Here is a 15784-nt window from a genome sequence, read left to right on the forward strand (position 1 = left end):
CTGCTGAAGGGGACAATAGGCAGTCCTGCAGACGTACAGAAGTGCTGGCCATGGCATGAGCTTTCCACTGTGCTTCCACATTGGCCTCACATCATGCCCTGGCTCTGGGGACCACGATGTTGTCTCCATCCCAGCAGCAGGACAGGGAAGGGCAGGGCTTCTCCCTCTGCCTGACATGGACACCATCTGGATGGTTTCCATGCATCCAGGCCATGCTTCTCAGCATTCTGCTGGGCACAGAGCTGGGAAATGAAAGAAAACAATCCGGCAGTGCCGTTCTGCTGCACTAAAAGCACGATTTAGAGTTCCCACTGCTGCTTCAGACAGGAACATGGCCTTAAAGGCGGGAAGTATCAAAAGCAGCATTGGGAAGGGGAAAAAAAACAGGGACAAACTGCTGATGGCAGCTGCCCGGCTGGGAAAGTGAGAGCTCCACCGGGGTGGCACAGGGAAAACGAGCCCCATCTCCACTGAGCGACCAAAGGACAAAATCCCTCTCTGCTGTGCCCAAACCGAGTGGCACAAGCAGCCTGTGGGGTGTGCAGGGATGGCATCACACCTTGGGCTGGATGATGGGCTGGTGTAGAAGTGCTTCCTCCAGCGAGCAGCACCGTACCCCAAAGGCAAGGGCTTGCTTAAGCCAAACCCCGGACTTTGCAGCAGAAGGAAAGTGGGGAATGTGTGAACTGCCTGTTTTGTAGAGAAACAACCTTCAGGGCTTCCTCTGTGCGACCTCAAGACATTCCACAGCTGCTGCTGTGTGGGAGGGAGCCCCGGGAGCATTCTTCCCTCTGTGCATGGCCGATGCTCAGCACTGCCTGCGTCCCTGGCCAGGGAAGGGCTGTGCTGAGCAGTGCTGGCTGCAGCCCCCAGCCCTCAATCCGTCCCCTCCACAGCCCGATGCGGATGTTCCTCAATGCTTGCAAATCCTGGTGTTCTGCAGAGATCTCAGTGGTCCCATCCCTGAGCCCCCTGGAGCGCTAGGAGTGCGAAGGGCTCAAGGGATGTGCAACAGGTATTTCCTGCTACTCCTTAGAGGTATTTTCTCCTAAGTGCAGCCTCCTGGCATGCGGGGCTGGAAAGAAGGCAAAATAAGAAGGCAAAAATGATTGTGAGGACAAGCAAGGGAGCAAAGGGAACAGCCCTTGAACGCCTGCAAACACCATCTCCCAGTTCAACACCCGCTGGGCTGCTGGGAGGTGCCTGCCCTGAGATCACTGCAAAGAAACTGGCCCCCGAGGAGCTCCTTGGCCAGGGCTGGGTGCAGGCAGCCCCTGTGCAGACCCGCCCTGAGCGCGGGGCCACCGCCTGCCCCTGTGCTACTGCTGGCCCCTGGGAAGGAGTTAAGGCTGTTGTGGGAAGCTGATGCCTTGCATAGAATCACAGAACCCCAGCCTGGTTTGGGTTGGAAGGGACCTCAAAGCTCCTCCAGCTCCAACCCCTGCCACGGGCAGGGACCCCTTCCACTGGAGCAGCTTGCTCCAAGCCCCTGTGTCCAACCTGGCCTTGAGCACTGCCAGGGATGGGGCAGCCACAGCTTCTCTGGGCACCCTGTGCCAGCGCCTCAGCACCCTCACAGGGAAGAGCTTCTGCCTAAGAGCTCATCTCAGTCTCCCCTCGGGCAGGTTCAAGCCATTCCCCTTGGCCTGTCCCTACAGGCCCTTGTCCCAAGCCCCTCTCCAGGTTTCCTGGAGCCCCTTTAGGCACTGGAAGACTGCCCCTGGGCCAGACCCAGGACGAGGAATGGAGCACCGGGGTCTGGTGCCCCATCCCTGCCAGGAGCGGAGAGCACTGGGGAGCACCAGGTCATCCCGTACTCCGTGCTGATCCGGGAGCACTGAGGTCCCGGGTCCCCCCTCATAGCCCGTTCCGGGCCGGAACCCGCGTCCCTCACCGTGCCCTGTCCCAGAAGAGAGTGAGTAGCACGCGGGACCCTGCTCCCCCCGTACCCCATCCCGCCCCGGAGCACGGAGCTCCGAGCTCCCGTGTCCCGCCCCGTCCCGGGGCGCCCCGTGTCCGTCCCGGTGCCGGTGCCGGTGCCGGCGGGGCGTTGCGCGGGGCGTTGCGCGGGGCGGTGCGCGGGCGCGCAGCGGGGCGGCAGCGCGGAAGATGGCGGCGGGCAGGCGCGCCCCGCGCACGGGGCTGCTGGAGCTGCGCGGCCCCGGCGGGCAGTGGCTCCGCGTCCTGCTCTCGCTGGCCGAGGACGCGCTCGGGGTGAGCCCGGCCGATGGCCCCGGCCCCGCTGCCGGCCCCGGAGAGGCCCCGGCGGCGCAGCTGAACGGCGGCGACCCGGGCTCCGCCGTGCCCGAGGCGCTCGCCAACATCAGGCGCACGGTGCGCGTCGTCAAGCAGGACGTGGGGGGGCTCGGCATCAGCATCAAAGGTGAGCGACGTTGCCGGGGAAGGGTCCCGGACGGGGCGGGCGGGGGGGGGAGCACAGGGCACCGGGACCTGTTGCTGCCGCCTTTCCTGCTGCCGGGCTTGAAAGGAAACCCGGGGGGAGCGGGCTGGGGTCGGGGTCTTCACATCCCATGGCACTGCCCGAACCCTTGTGCAGGACGGGGGGGGGACACGTGGCAGTGATGGGACCCGAAACATCCCCAGCCCCTGGAGAGAGCAGCTCTTTGGGGTGTAGCCGTGACCGGCCAGCCCTGCCCACCGTGCCCCAGCTGCAGCCCGGGTCCCACCGCCCCCTTGCACACAAGGGTAGGGTGCTGTCCCGCGGGACGGGTGGGACACACAGGGCACCCGGTTACACAAGAGCTGCCCGTTTGCAGCCCAAGGGAGGGCTCTGCCTGCGTGTCCTTGTCCCCTCCGTGCCTCCATGCTGGGAAATGCCCCGTTAAAGGATCGGCACAAGGAAGGAGGCGATTGCAAAGCCCTTGGGGATCGCCAGGCGTGGGGAGCTGGGGTTTTAAACCAGCTCAGGCTCGGAGATCTGCTCCCGGGGAGCCGAGCAGCGGGAAGCCCCCGTGCTGGAATCCCTGTTTCCCTCCCGAGCTGTCCCCCTCCTCTGGGACTCGCCCGAGCTTCAGGCTGGAAACTTTTTGGGGCAGGGGTGGCGTTGGCGCCTGCCTTGGCTTTTCACCCGGCTTCAGCGTGTTGGAGGGGGATGAACCAGCAGCAAGCGGGCAGGGAAGGGGCTGTCAGGAGCCGTGGGGGGGAGAGTTTAAACTCTGTGTGTGCGCAGGCAGTGAGCTCCGTATCCCCTGGTCAGCTCTCACTTCCTGACGTGGCTTCTCCCAGCTCGGAGGAGGCGCAGCCACGGCCTCTGGCTCCCTCTGGAAGCAGGAGGCTTTGCGATGGGGATGTCCGGATTGAAACGGTGCCGCTGGCTGTGTCTGCGGGATGCCTGAGCCTGCCAGGCCTTCTTGGGAAGCACAAAGCCCCCTTCACAATACCCCCTTGGCTGCCAAGTTACTGCCAGCTCTGCGGCTCTCCCAGGAGAGGAGGAACGTCGCTGGGCTCAGTTAAACTTCAGTTCTGCAGTGACGTACGTGGAAACCAAGTAGTCACCATCCCAACGGGGAGCTGAGGCTGTTCTGGGCTGCCCCGGCGCCCATCGCTCCTCCTCACCCTGCTGCAAGCCCCCTGTGGAGCTGTGCCAGCCATGGCCCACCCGGGAGTGCTTCACCGTGAGCCAGGATGTGGGTTCAGTGCCCTGCCATGGGATGTGGCGAGGGGACGGGCACCGGCGCTGGCCGTGCCCTGGCTGCTGGGCAGGGGGAGCCATGCGGGAGCTGGGGTGCCGGGCCCCGGCAGGGTGAGGAGCTGCAGGGACGGGCTCAGCAGCTCCAGCAGCCCCCGCGGGGCCTCTGACAGCTGATAACTGGAGCCCTGCGGGGTCTGGCAGGCATCAGAGCGAGGAAATGCCTGTGGCACCGGCTGGGACTGGGGCCGTGACAGCAGCCGGGGCTCAACGTCTGCCTCTGGGGTAGTTGTAGAATGAACCAGGTTAGAAAACATCTTTAAGCTCATCCAGTCCAACCATTCCCCAGCACTGCCAAGGCCACCATTAACCCATGGCACTGAGGCCTCGTCTCCATGGGGTGTGAACACTTGCAGGGATGGTGCCTGCAGCCCTGCCCTGGGCAGCCTGTTCCAATGCCTGAGCTCCCTTTGGGGCAGGAATTGTTCCTCAGCTCCATCTAAACCTCCCCTGGTGCAGCTTGAGGCCGTTTCCTCTTGTCCCATCCCTTGTTCCTTGGGAGCAGAGCCCAGCCCCTCCTGGCTCCATCCTCCTGTCAGGCACTTGTAGGGAGCGATCAGGTCCCCCCTGAGCCTTCTCTTCTCCATCTGAACCCCCAGGTCCCTCAGCCGTTCCCCATCACACTTGGGCTCCAGGCCCTGCACCAGCCCCAATGCCCTTCCCTGACCCTGCTCCAGCCCCTCAATGCCTCTCTTGTAGTGAGGGGTCCAGAGCTGAACACAGGATTTGCGGTGCAGCCCCACCAGTGCCCAGCACAGGGGCACAATCCCTGCCCTGGCCCTGCTGCCGCACTGGTGCTGGTACAGGCCAGGATGCTGGTGGCTTCTTGGCTGCCTGGGCACAAAGTCCCCCCATCCTGGGCTGATGAGAGATCACGTCTTGGAGGCTCCTTGGGACATGCTGTCCCAGGGGGTAGGGCATGTCTGGCGGTAGCTGCTGCAGCCCTGCTCCTCCCTGGCATGGAGGCAGCAGTGCCGCTTGGATCTCCCCGTGGGTTCAAAAGGTAACGTGCAAATTGATCTTCTTGAGCTGCCAGGAGGTTTGAATGGCATCCTTTTAGTCTGGAGAATGTGGAGCAGCGGGTAAATAGGGCTACTGTGTGGAGGGGGGCAAACAGCCATATTGGTTCACTTCTCCCTGGCTCTTTCGCCTCTTCAAAAAGATTTAGCTCTTACCTGTTTAGAGCACGAAGTCCTTAGGACAGGGGTAGTCACTCACACACAATACCAATAAAGGCATGCTTTCCTGCCAGAATCGATGGGGAGATGGCCAGGTTGAACATTTGCTATGCAAGGAAACCCGTGACCATTTGGCTTGGTTTTGGAGCCATCATCTTTGTGGCTCCAAAGCCTCGTGGCTGTTGCAGGTGTGCCATGGGCAGCAGGCTGGTCCCTGAGCATCTCCGCTCCTCCATGTGCTACACAGCCACAACCCCTTTGTTTCTCTTCTGTTCCAAGGTGGCCGAGAGAATAAAATGCCCATCTTGATCTCCAAGATCTTTAAGGGGCTGGCGGCGGATCAGACAGAGGCGCTGTACGTGGGGGACGCCATCCTTGCCGTCAATGGCACCGACCTTTCCGAGGCGACGCACGACGAGGCGGTGCAGGCCTTGAAGAAGACGGGCAAGGAGGTGGTCTTGGAAGGTAGGAGATGAGGGTGCGAGGGGGCATGAGGTCCTCCTGCTGCCAGGGGCTGATCCCTGTTTTCCCTGGGGATGTGCTGAGAACACTGGGATGTTCTGCATATTCATTGCATCATCTGCATCATTGCATGAATATTCTGCATCATCTGCAAATTCATTTGCATACCCTTTTGAATGGAAGCAGCATGCGCAGACTGGTTTATCTGCTCATCCTGATCTCGAGGTCACTGCTGGGGTCTCTATCTCCCCCCAGAAAGGGAGGACATGTATGTGTGTGCCACCTCTTGATGCCCAGTGGCTCCTTCCTTCTCTCTGCTGCAGGACCACGGGCGGGCAGTGATGTGGGACGTGTTTATGGGGTGTGTGACTCTTCTTCTGTACAGCACCACCCTGAGCTCTGCTGTTCCTGGGGCAATGTAAAGCTTTTCCTGCTTTCTCTGTGATTCTTATGTAAACCCACATCCTGGGCTGGTGCAACTCTGCAGGCCTGTGCCAGTGTGGAGGGGGGGACACTGGCACCCTGCTCGTTGCTGAGCACCTTTGGGTTTGCCAGGGGAGTTCAGCAAGAGGAGCAAGGTGCCAGGCACAGGCAGAGCCAGCACAGGAGAGCACCCACAGGAGCTGCCTGCCCTGGGGCAGCTGAACCCCAGCTGCAGACTCCCCTAGACCTGGCAGCTGACCCTATGAGCATCCCAGGGATGCAGCCTTCACCATCCCAGGGGAGACTGGAGCTGCTCTCCTGGAAACAGGCTCCCTCATGGTACTGGGTGGCAGGTCCCTGGTACCAGGATTCATACTGCAGAGCCCCCCAAACCCCACCTGGGGAGTGGGCGAGGGCTGTTGGGTTGAGAGTGCAGGAGCCCTGAGGGGGACACCCCATTCTTCTCCCATTGCACTTTGCATTACCCCTCTCCATGTTTGCCCACCCTGGGTCAGCTGAGGCGAGCACAGGAGCACCCAGGATCTGTCCCTCAGGACAGGACCCTTCCCTTTCCCAGCCCCTGCATCACCCTGGCTAACCACGAGGGTCTTGGCACCAGAAACCCTTCCCGGTGCAGTTGCAGGGCTGCAGAGGGAGGTTTCATGTGGGGGCAGTGCTCTGGTTTCTGCCTGCACAAGGAGCAATGCTGTGTGTGTGCTGCCAGCAGCCGCTGTGGCTCTTGCTTCCCTTCCCCGCATTGTCTCAGCTCCAGATTCTCAGTTTTAGCTTCGCTCAGCCCTTTCTGCTGTGGGTTCCTCCTCTCTTGGGAGCCGCAGGACCACAGTTCAGCTGGAGGAATGTGCTGCTCTGCACAGCTGCTGGGAGCAGATAGTGTTGGTGGTGGGGTGGGTTTTGTTTTGGTTTGGGTTTTTTTGACCAAGGAGAAATACAAGAGCCTCTTTCCCTGCGAGTCTGCAGAATTCCTCCCATAGCTGCTGTTCTTGGACCACCCTCTCTCTGTTATTCTTTTGTCATCCTTTGCTTTGGTGTGGGTTCCCTTTCTGCTAGAGGGAGGTGGAGATGAGCTGCCCTTTCTGTAGAGAACAGCTTCTCTCCCTGGACCATCTCCTCCTCCTCTATCCACCTGGAGAGCTGCGTGCTGCCAGGCAGGCAGGGCCTTTGCTGTAGCTCCGCTGTGACTTGCTGGGCTTCTGAATTCAGTAGAACTCCCAGCAGGTACCTTTGGGAGGAGAATGGGGCTGGGCCAGCTCCACCACGGTGCTCCAGAGGCTTTGTGATGAGGGTGTAGCTGGTGCTGTTGGGCTCCTGCAGTGTGGTGTTGCTCAGGGATGCTGCAGGCACCAGCAGCAGGGTTCGTCTGATCATGGACATTAGGTATAAACATGGTGCATCTCCATCTCCTCCCTGTTCTGGGAAGGGTGCCCCCTTGCCACTGCAGGGCTGACACTGCGGGGTGGTCACCGTCAGGCTGGCACTGCCCTGTCGAGGTGGTGGCCCTGCCTCGGGATGGGGTGTTCCCTGCCTTATACCTGCACCCAGTGGCTCAGCCTGCCCCGGGGTAGGTGGCAGGGCTGGAGGAAGAGGGGGCCCTTAAGGTGCCCAAAGGGAGTTAAAGGCAGGTTTCCTGCTCCCTCCTCCTGCTTGGGCTCGCTCCAGAGCTTGGGGAGAAGCACCTTAACATCACTTTCTGGTCCCTGAGTGCTGCCAGACGTGACTCTGACTTCCCTTGTGGCTGCTGTAAGTACCAAAATAGTTGGTCACAGCCAGTGTTTGCTGCCTCGCTCCTCCGGGCTGTGTCTGTTCCCTGTTTTAGGAGTTTTTAGGGTAGTTTGCAAGCAGCATCGCAGCAGCCAATAAACCAGGGAGCAGCTCCTCGCAGGGCAGTGACTGTCTTCAAAGTGGCCGAGCTGGGAGGTGACACATTTGGATGTCAGCAGCAGCAGCAGCTCGACGTGCTGGCTCCTGCCTGGGCTCGGCTTGGCTCTGCCTCCAGGGTGTCCTTGCTGGCCGGACATGAGGACACGCACATACCTCTCCGTGTGTGCTGCCAAGAGGTTCTTTTGGATCTGCCAAACTGCTCTCTTGGTATTTGCAGGAGGGGTTGGACTGTATTTATATTACAGTGTTATCTGGGGAAGAGCTGCTCTCCCTTACCTTATTTTTCCCTTTTTTTGGGGTGCTGTTTTTGCATTGCTTGGTATCCAGCGACCCTCCACAGCAAGGGAAGGCTGATAAATATCCTTCCAGCTGCCTCCGGAAGGGTTTCAGTGCCAGGGGTGGTTTTCATGGTGAGCTTTTGTGCCATACTGGCACTGGGAGAGAACTGGGAGCAGTGGGGAGAAGGAGCTGTGGACATCTCACTTCCATGGCAGCCCTGAGCTTGTTGGCCACAGGGCAGCTCCTGGGGCTGTTGGAGCTCTCCAGGACTTCCTCAGCCAGGTAAAGCTTGGAAGCTTGGAATTCAATAAAGCAAAGGGCTGCTGGGGGAGCACGGCCCTGGTCGGCTGATTGTCCTGACCGTGGGAAGCCCAAGCAGTTGTGGGGGCTGATGTGCATGGTGTGGGATGTGAAACACCCACAACGTGTAGGTGACCGTGGGGTAAATCTTGTGAGACCTCACCTGGAGCATTGTGTGCAGTTCTGGTGTCCTCAACATAACAAGGACATGGAACTGCTGGAACAAGTCCAGAGGAGGCCACGAGGATGATCAGGGGACTGGAGCACCTCCCGTATGAAGACAGGCTGAGGAAGTTGGGGCTGTTCAGCCTGGAGAAGAGAAGGCTGCGTGGAGACCTCAGAGCAGCCTTCCAGTACCTGAAGGGGGCCTATAGGGATGCTGGGGAGGGACTCTTCGTCAGGGACTGTAGTGACAGGACAAGGGGTAACGGGTTAAAACTTAAACAGGGGAAGTTTAGATTGGATCTAAGGAGGAAATTCTTTCTTGTTAGGGTGGTGAGGCACTGGAATGGGTTGCCCAGGGAGGTTGTGAGTGCTCCATCCCTGGCAGTGTTCAAGGCCAGGTTGGATGAGGCCTTGTGTGGGATGGTTTAGTGTGAGGTGTCCCTGCCCATGGCAGGGGGGTTGGAACTGGATGATCTTGAGGTCCTTTCCAACCCGAACTATTCTATGATTCTATGAAATAACACACAGTGCAGAGCAGAAGGGGGTTTCAGTGGAGGAGGGAGGTGGCAGCTGGGATTTGCGTGGTTCTGTGTCACTGCTGCTCTTGGGGTTCAGAAGGGCTTCAGGAGGGAAAGGGCTGAGGTGTTCTCCAGCTCTTTATGGGACACCAGAGTGAATGTCTGCTGACAGTTACCAGTAGCAGAGGTGATGCACAATATGGTGTGTTTGCTTTAGTGAGTTGGAGCTACTTACCGCATCTGTTCCATACCAGGTGAAGCTGCAGTGAAGGGACAGGCAGAAGTGAGTCAATCTAATATAAAGCCCGTGCTGGGGTCAATGGAGGAGGCAGCAGCTCCCATGGGATGGCGGCCTGGTGCACAGCCCCCCGGGAGCACCGCCGCCTCCAACACATCCCACCTCTCTGTGCAGGCCCGGGACCCCTCCATGCTGCAGGAACCCATCCGTGCCTCCTGACCAGCCTTAAATCCTCCTTAAAGCCCTGTGCCAGAGAGACAGCGCTGGCTGTGGCTGTTGCCTCTTTCTCCATGCTCCGTCCTGGGGCTGGGCACTGCTCTATCCGCACGGCTCAGTTGGGACGTGACCCTGACTGCACAGCTAATGCCGGTGCCGTCCTCCGCGTGCCCGGGAGCTGCGGGCTGGCACAGGGATGCTGCTCGGGTTTCAGGGGCTGAGTGCTGCCCTGCTGAACTCCAATTAGTTCCCAAGCGCTGGGATAATGGCAGGTCCACGCTGCCAAGATTAATGGCTCAGAGTAGAATCCAAGGCGGCTCAGATGCCTGCGGGAGCGCGGCAGCTATTTATAACGGGAGGCACAGGGCATAGGGCTGGTGGCCCCACGCTGCCTCCTTGGCTGGGGCCACTGCAGGGTGACCAGCCCCTTGTGTCGCAGCAGCATCACAGCCATGTATAGCTGTGTCCTGCTGCGGCCAGGCAGAGCGGGGCACTGTGTCCCATTGCAGCTCCTGATGGGGTTTCAGTGTTGAGAGGTTTTGGGGAGCTGGCTGGGTTTGGAATAAAGTGGGAGCTGGGTGGTGGTGGTAGGTGAAGGATGGGGGTAGGCTGTGGGTGCAGATTGTCTCCTGGTGGGAAAAGGGTATTTTCTGGCACACAATCAGGCTGCTGTGGCTTTGCTGAGTGATGGAGCTGCTCCACCAAGCAGCTACCTACAGGAGTCAGCTGCAAAGCCAAGCTTGTGTCCCCCCTCCTGCCACCCTCACTGAAACTCACTTGGACCTGAGTGAAACCAGCAGTGATAGCTGTGGATGTTAGGAAGCAGTTCATCCCTGTGAGGGTGCTGAGGCGCTGGCACAGGGTGCCCAGGGAAGCTGTGGCTGCCCCATCCCTGGCAGTGCTCAAGGCCAGGTTGGACACAGGGGCTTGGAGCAAGCTGCTCCAGTGGAAGGGGTCCCTGCCCATGGCAGGGGTTGGAACTGGGTGAGCTTTAAGGTCCCTTCCAACACAAACCAGGCTGGGATTCCATGACCCTGTGACGTGGCAGCAGGAATGTCCCTCCCATGGTGTTTTCCCCAGGAACCACCCAAGGGAAAGCCCTTCCCTGGAGCCACTGGCTGGTCCCACAAGGCAGCACCGTGACTGGCATCTCCCCCTGCTCAGCCCAAGGCTTTTGGCTGCTGCTGCCGACCTCATTTTCAGGATGCAGCTGTGGGGCCCCATCAGTTCCTGCGGACCTTGATCTCCCTCTTCCCCTCACCCTCGGGACCTGGCTGCTGTCCCCATGTGGCTCTGAGGGCTCTGGCTCTGCAGCCGGTCTCACTGGGGACTGACAGCCGAGTCCTTGTCCCTGGTTTCTAACCCAGGAGAGGGCGGTGCGAGCTGCGAGCACGCAATTCCCAACTGGAGGCTTTTCCTGGGGCCGAGCCATGGTATTTGAGAGCTGCTGCTCCCAGCTGGCGGTGGGACCGGCTGTACCAGCACAGTTGCAGGGTGTAATTTTGTCCTGGGAGTCCTGCCCATTCCCCACCGCCTGCCTCCATGTGCGGCCCCGGGGACCTGATCACACTTGGATCTGTGACCTGATCTGGGCTAAAGGAAGGGGAGAAGGGGGAAAAGGCCATTTTTATCCCTCTTGAGGGGCCCTGGGCTGGGACGGTGGGGCAGAGGATCATAGGTGTGGTGTCACCCTCTGGTAGCACCTTGCCCATCAGTGCTATCCCCTCTCTGCACCCACAGCGGTGCAGGGCAGAGGGCACACAACGCCCATGGGTGGCAGCTCTGAGGAGGTGCTGGAGGTGACACCAGCTCTGGTGCAGAGAGGGTGCAAGGGGTTTCAGCGGGGCAGGATGAGGCTGCCCCAGCCTGTGCTGTGCCTTTAACCGGTGCTGCCTGTCTTCCAGTGAAGTACATGAAGGAGATCTCGCCCTACTTCAAGAACTCCTCCTCGGGGGCAACAGTGAGCTGGGACCCCTCACCCGCCACCCTGCAGAAGCGCTCCTCTCCCCTCCTGCCCCCTAAGGAGCTGCGGGAGGCCAGGACCGTGCCCCTCAAGATGTGCTATGTGTCCCGCAAGTGCCTCCCCACCGACCCGGAGCACAGGTCAGGGCAGGGTGCGGGGATGGGGTGATGGCACCGCAGTGCCCTGTGGTGCCGAGGGCCTGTGGGGACGCAGGGGGCCGTGTCCCTGCAGGTACCTGGAGGTGTGCTCAGCGGACGGGCGCGTCGCCCTGTTCCTGCGGGCGAAGGACGAGGCGACGGCGCAGTCGTGGCTCAGCGCCATCCAGGCCAGCGCGGGTGCGCTGGTGCCGCGGGTGAAGGAGGAGCTGCGGGCTCAGCTGGCCGGTGCTGGCGCCGTGGCTGGACGGGACGTGAAGCACGTGGGCTGGCTGACCGAGCAGGTACCCCCTGCCCTCCGACACCCCCTGCCACCGCGCTGCCGGCGCCCCTGACCCAGTCCCCTTGCAGCTCCCCAGTGCCGGCACCAGGAACCTCTTGGCTGTGCTCACCGAGAAGGAGCTGCTGCTGTACAGCAGCCTGCCGCAGAGCCGGGACGCCCTGGGCAAGCCTGTGCACAGCTACCCCCTCATCGCCACCAGGTAGGGACCATGGCCCAGCACCCTCCTCTCTTGCGTGGGGAACAGGGCCCTGGCGATGCCTGGGGTGGTAGCAGGGGCTGGGGGTCAGGGCAGAGCCCTGGGGATGCTGGCAGCGTTCCTGGGGTGGCAGAAGGGGCTTTTGAGGTGATGGCAGAGCCCAGGGGTGGTGGCAGGGCTCTGGGATGATGGCAAAGCCCTGGGGTGGTGGTGATGTCCAGGGGTGGTGACTGTGTCCTGGGGATGGTGGTGGTGTCTGGGGTGGTGGCAGGATGCTGGGGATAGTGACAGTGTCCAGGGGCGGTGGCAGGGCCCTGGGATGATGGCAGAGACCTGAGGTGGTGGTCCAGAGATGGGGAGAGGGCCCTGGGGATGGTGGCGGTGTCCGGGAGTGATGGCACGACCCAAGGAGACTGAGCTGAGCTCTTAGGCAGAAGCTCTTCCCTGTGAGGGTGCGGAGGCGCTGGCACAGGGTGCCCAGAGAAGCTGTGGCTGCCCCATCCCTGGCAGTGCTCAAGGCCAGGTTGGACACAGGGGCTTGGAGCAAGCTGCTCCAGTGGAAGGGGTCCCTGCCCGTGGCAGGGTTGGGGCTGGAGGAGCTGTCAGGTCCCTTCACGCTGTGGGTCTGTGACAGTGCCCGGGGCTGCTGGCAGCGCGCAGAGGTTTTGGCAGAGCTCGGTGGCGGTGCCGCTCTGCGGGGCCCGAGCTCGGGGCGGCCGCGCTGCCGGCTTCGGGCTGTGCGGGGAGCATCCGCGGGGCTGCAGCGACCCCTGCCGGCAGCGCCGCGCACGCACCACGGCGGAGCTGAGCTCTGCGGGGCGGTGCTGCCCGGCGCGCTGGGCGCGGTGCCGAGCGGTGCTGAGCGGTGCCGAGCGGTGCTGAGCGGTGCCGGTGCTGAGCGGTGCCGGTGCTGAGCGGTGCCGGTGCTGAGCGGTGCCGGTGCTGAGCGGTGCGGTGCCGCAGGCTGGTGCACTCGGGGCCGGCCAAGGGCTCGGCGCTGTACGAGGCGGAGCTGTCGTTCGCGCTGCGCAGCGGCACCCGGCTGGGCGTGCAGACCCATCTCTTCAGCCTGGAGAGCCCCCGCGACCTGGCGCTGTGGACGCGGCTGCTGGTGGACGGCACCCACGGGGCGGCCGAGCTGGTGCAGGAGGTGTCTGCAGGTCAGCGGGGGGCCGGAGTGGGAGGCGGGCGGTGGGGCCCGTGGGCACTTCTCACCCCTGTGCCTGTCCCCATGCACAGCCTGCACGTGGAAGGGGCAGGACTGCACCCTGTCCATCCACATCGACAAGGGCTTCACCATCTCCACCACCGAGCCTGGGCTCAGCAAGACCATCTTGCTCCAGCAGCCCTTTGAGAAGCTGCAGATGTCCTCTGATGATGGCACCAAGATGCTCTACCTGGACTTTGGCGGTCCAGAGGGAGAGATTGTGAGTTTTACCCTTTCCACCCCTCTAACCCATTCTCCCATTGTCTCTGGGGGGAGATGGGGAGCAGAGCACCCACCCTGCACACAGCACCCATCCTGCATGGCCTCTGCACCCACCCCTGGCCAGATGCAGACCCTTCGCAGGCTGTGGTGACATCTATAGGGCTCCAGGTGGTCCCTGTACTCCCTGCCACAAGCAGAAAGCTGCCTGCTCCAGGAGCAGCCCTCCCCATTGCAAACATCCCTCTGCTCCTTTCTTGCAGCAATTGGACCTTCACTCCTGCCCCAAAACCATCGTGTTCATCATCCATTCCTTCCTCTCGGCCAAGGTGACCCGACTGGGGCTGCTGGCGTGAAGAGGGAGCACAGGGCAGAGCTGCCCCAGCCCCGGCTGATCTATGCACCTTCCTCCCGGCCAAACCAATCCCCAAGCCATCCCATGGAGACTGGACCCCGTGGGGTCACACCACCCCTGCCAAGGAACAGCACCATCCGGCTGGGAAACACCACTGCCGGGGCATTTGGGGCAGCACAGGGGTGAAATCCCTCATGGATGGCAGCTCCGGCACCTCTCCAGTCCCTGCGTCCCCTCCTTCCTCCACACTGATGCTCAGTGGTGGCTGGAGAAGCCCGGTTGGAGCTGCTGTGAACGGCCGCGGTCGTCACCCCAGTGCCTTGTGAGATGATATTTTCTGTACAAAGAAGCTGTTTGTATCCATGTTTTATATTTATATCGAGCAGTTATAAATGCTGATGCAGCAGCTCTCGCCTGCCTGGTTCGGACCCTCTGGAGAGTCCCCAGGCCCTGCAGCACAAGGACATGTGTCCGTGCCCGGACAGACAGCCCGAGGGCCGGAGGCCGAAGCCAGCTCCGTAGTGCTTGAGAGACGGGAGCTGCAGATCAGCTCTGTTTGCCAAATTATACCGTATTGTACCAAATGATAGGAACCACTTTGCTTCGTTGGAGTTGGATGGTTCATTTTACTGTGCTAACTCCCGGGGCACTTTATTTGTCAGTTTAAGGGGGCTGCTGGGAAATAACTTCTTTTATGAACCAAAAGATTCCTCATGAAAATGCCTTTTGTGGGGGGGTCAAATAAACACTGCAGATCCCAGCCTGCGGGAGCCAAGGTCTTCACTTGGAGAAGTACAAAACGTGTTTGTGGGAGGCAGCTCGGCTGCGCCTCAGGGGGGTTTCTGCCAGGGCTTCCCTGTTGTGAGCTGGTGGTGCTGGCCTGGGGGTGCTGAGGACCCTGGGGGGGGGCTCAGGTGGGGACAAATGTCTTTTAAGGTGCCCAACCCTGTGGCAGAGAGAGACGTGGTGGTGCCTGCACCGGTGTGGTGATACCAGGTGGGGTTGGATACCCTGTGCTTCAGGATGCTCAGCAGAAGGGGGGGGGGCGTTGTTTCCAGACTCACAGAAGTTGTGTTTTTCTGTTTTCCCCATGGAAGCAGCTGCCTGGCTGAGCGGCAGCAAAGGCTTGGAATGGTGTTCCCTTCACACGCAGCCCTTTGAGAAAGGTCAGGCAGTGAATGCAGCCCTCATGTGGTTATGGCGTCTGCAGGCACTACCGATAGTCACTGAGTGCATCCCAGATTGACCAAGACCCCGTTATCCCGCGTGCATCCCTGTTAGTGTGGGGCTCGGCACCAAAAAGCCTTTTCTCACCCCAAAAGTGAGGAGCTATGAAGTGGCAGTGGCTGCTATGGGTGAGCTGCAGGGGATGCCCAGGGTGCTACAAGGGCCTGTAGGGACAGGCCAAGGGGAACGGCTTTAACCTGCCCGAGGGGAGACTGAGCTGAGCTCTTAGGCAGAAGCTCTTCCCTGTGAGGGTGCTGAGGCGCTGGCACAGGGTGCCCAGAGAAGCTGTGGCTGCCCCATCCCTGGCAGTGCCCAAGGCCAGGTTGGACACAGGGGCTTGGAGCAAGCTGCTCCAGTGGAAGGGGTCCCTGCCCGTGGCAGGGGTTGGAGCTGGAGGAGCTTTAAGGTCCCTTCCAAACCAGTCTGGGATTCAATGATTCCATGAAAGCAATATAAAAGCGACAAGGGCAATGAGGTGTGTGTGGATTGGATAGGGAGAAAGCACAACAACAGCTTATTTGGTGTAAAGTTCTTATGTGGCGTGCACTCAGCTTCTCCACTCTCAGTGGGACAGGGTGCTGGAGACGGGGGGATGAGGTGCCCATGCAGGTACAGCCTGTTCCTCCCCATGCAGAGCCCCGAGGCTGGCAGCAGTGGTTTTTGATGGTGAACAAGCCCGTGCTTTTTATTGCACATAACTGTCAGATTTCCCAGAGCCCTTGCAAATGGATTTGCAAAAGACCCCCCCCATTGCTAACCGTTAAATCAATACAAGTAATTTAGAAACAGATG

General features: G+C 60.8%; 1 protein-coding gene across 1 annotated transcript; it reads left to right on the forward strand.

Annotated features, from left to right (window-relative positions):
* The first annotated feature begins 2103 nt into the window (after positions 1–2103).
* SNTA1 (syntrophin alpha 1) lies at positions 2104–14525 on the forward strand. Its single transcript, XM_065691598.1, has 8 exons — positions 2104–2383; positions 5167–5352; positions 11292–11490; positions 11582–11789; positions 11857–11987; positions 12948–13144; positions 13224–13411; positions 13674–14525. Exons 1-8 carry the CDS (start codon positions 2110–2112, stop codon positions 13764–13766), a joined length of 1476 nt encoding a protein of 491 aa, XP_065547670.1. The 5' UTR covers positions 2104–2109; the 3' UTR covers positions 13767–14525.
* Positions 14526–15784: the final 1259 nt, after the last annotated feature.

The sequence above is a fragment of the Lathamus discolor genome, chromosome 11 (genome assembly GCF_037157495.1).
Source record: "Lathamus discolor isolate bLatDis1 chromosome 11, bLatDis1.hap1, whole genome shotgun sequence".
NCBI lineage: Eukaryota > Metazoa > Chordata > Aves > Psittaciformes > Psittacidae > Lathamus > Lathamus discolor.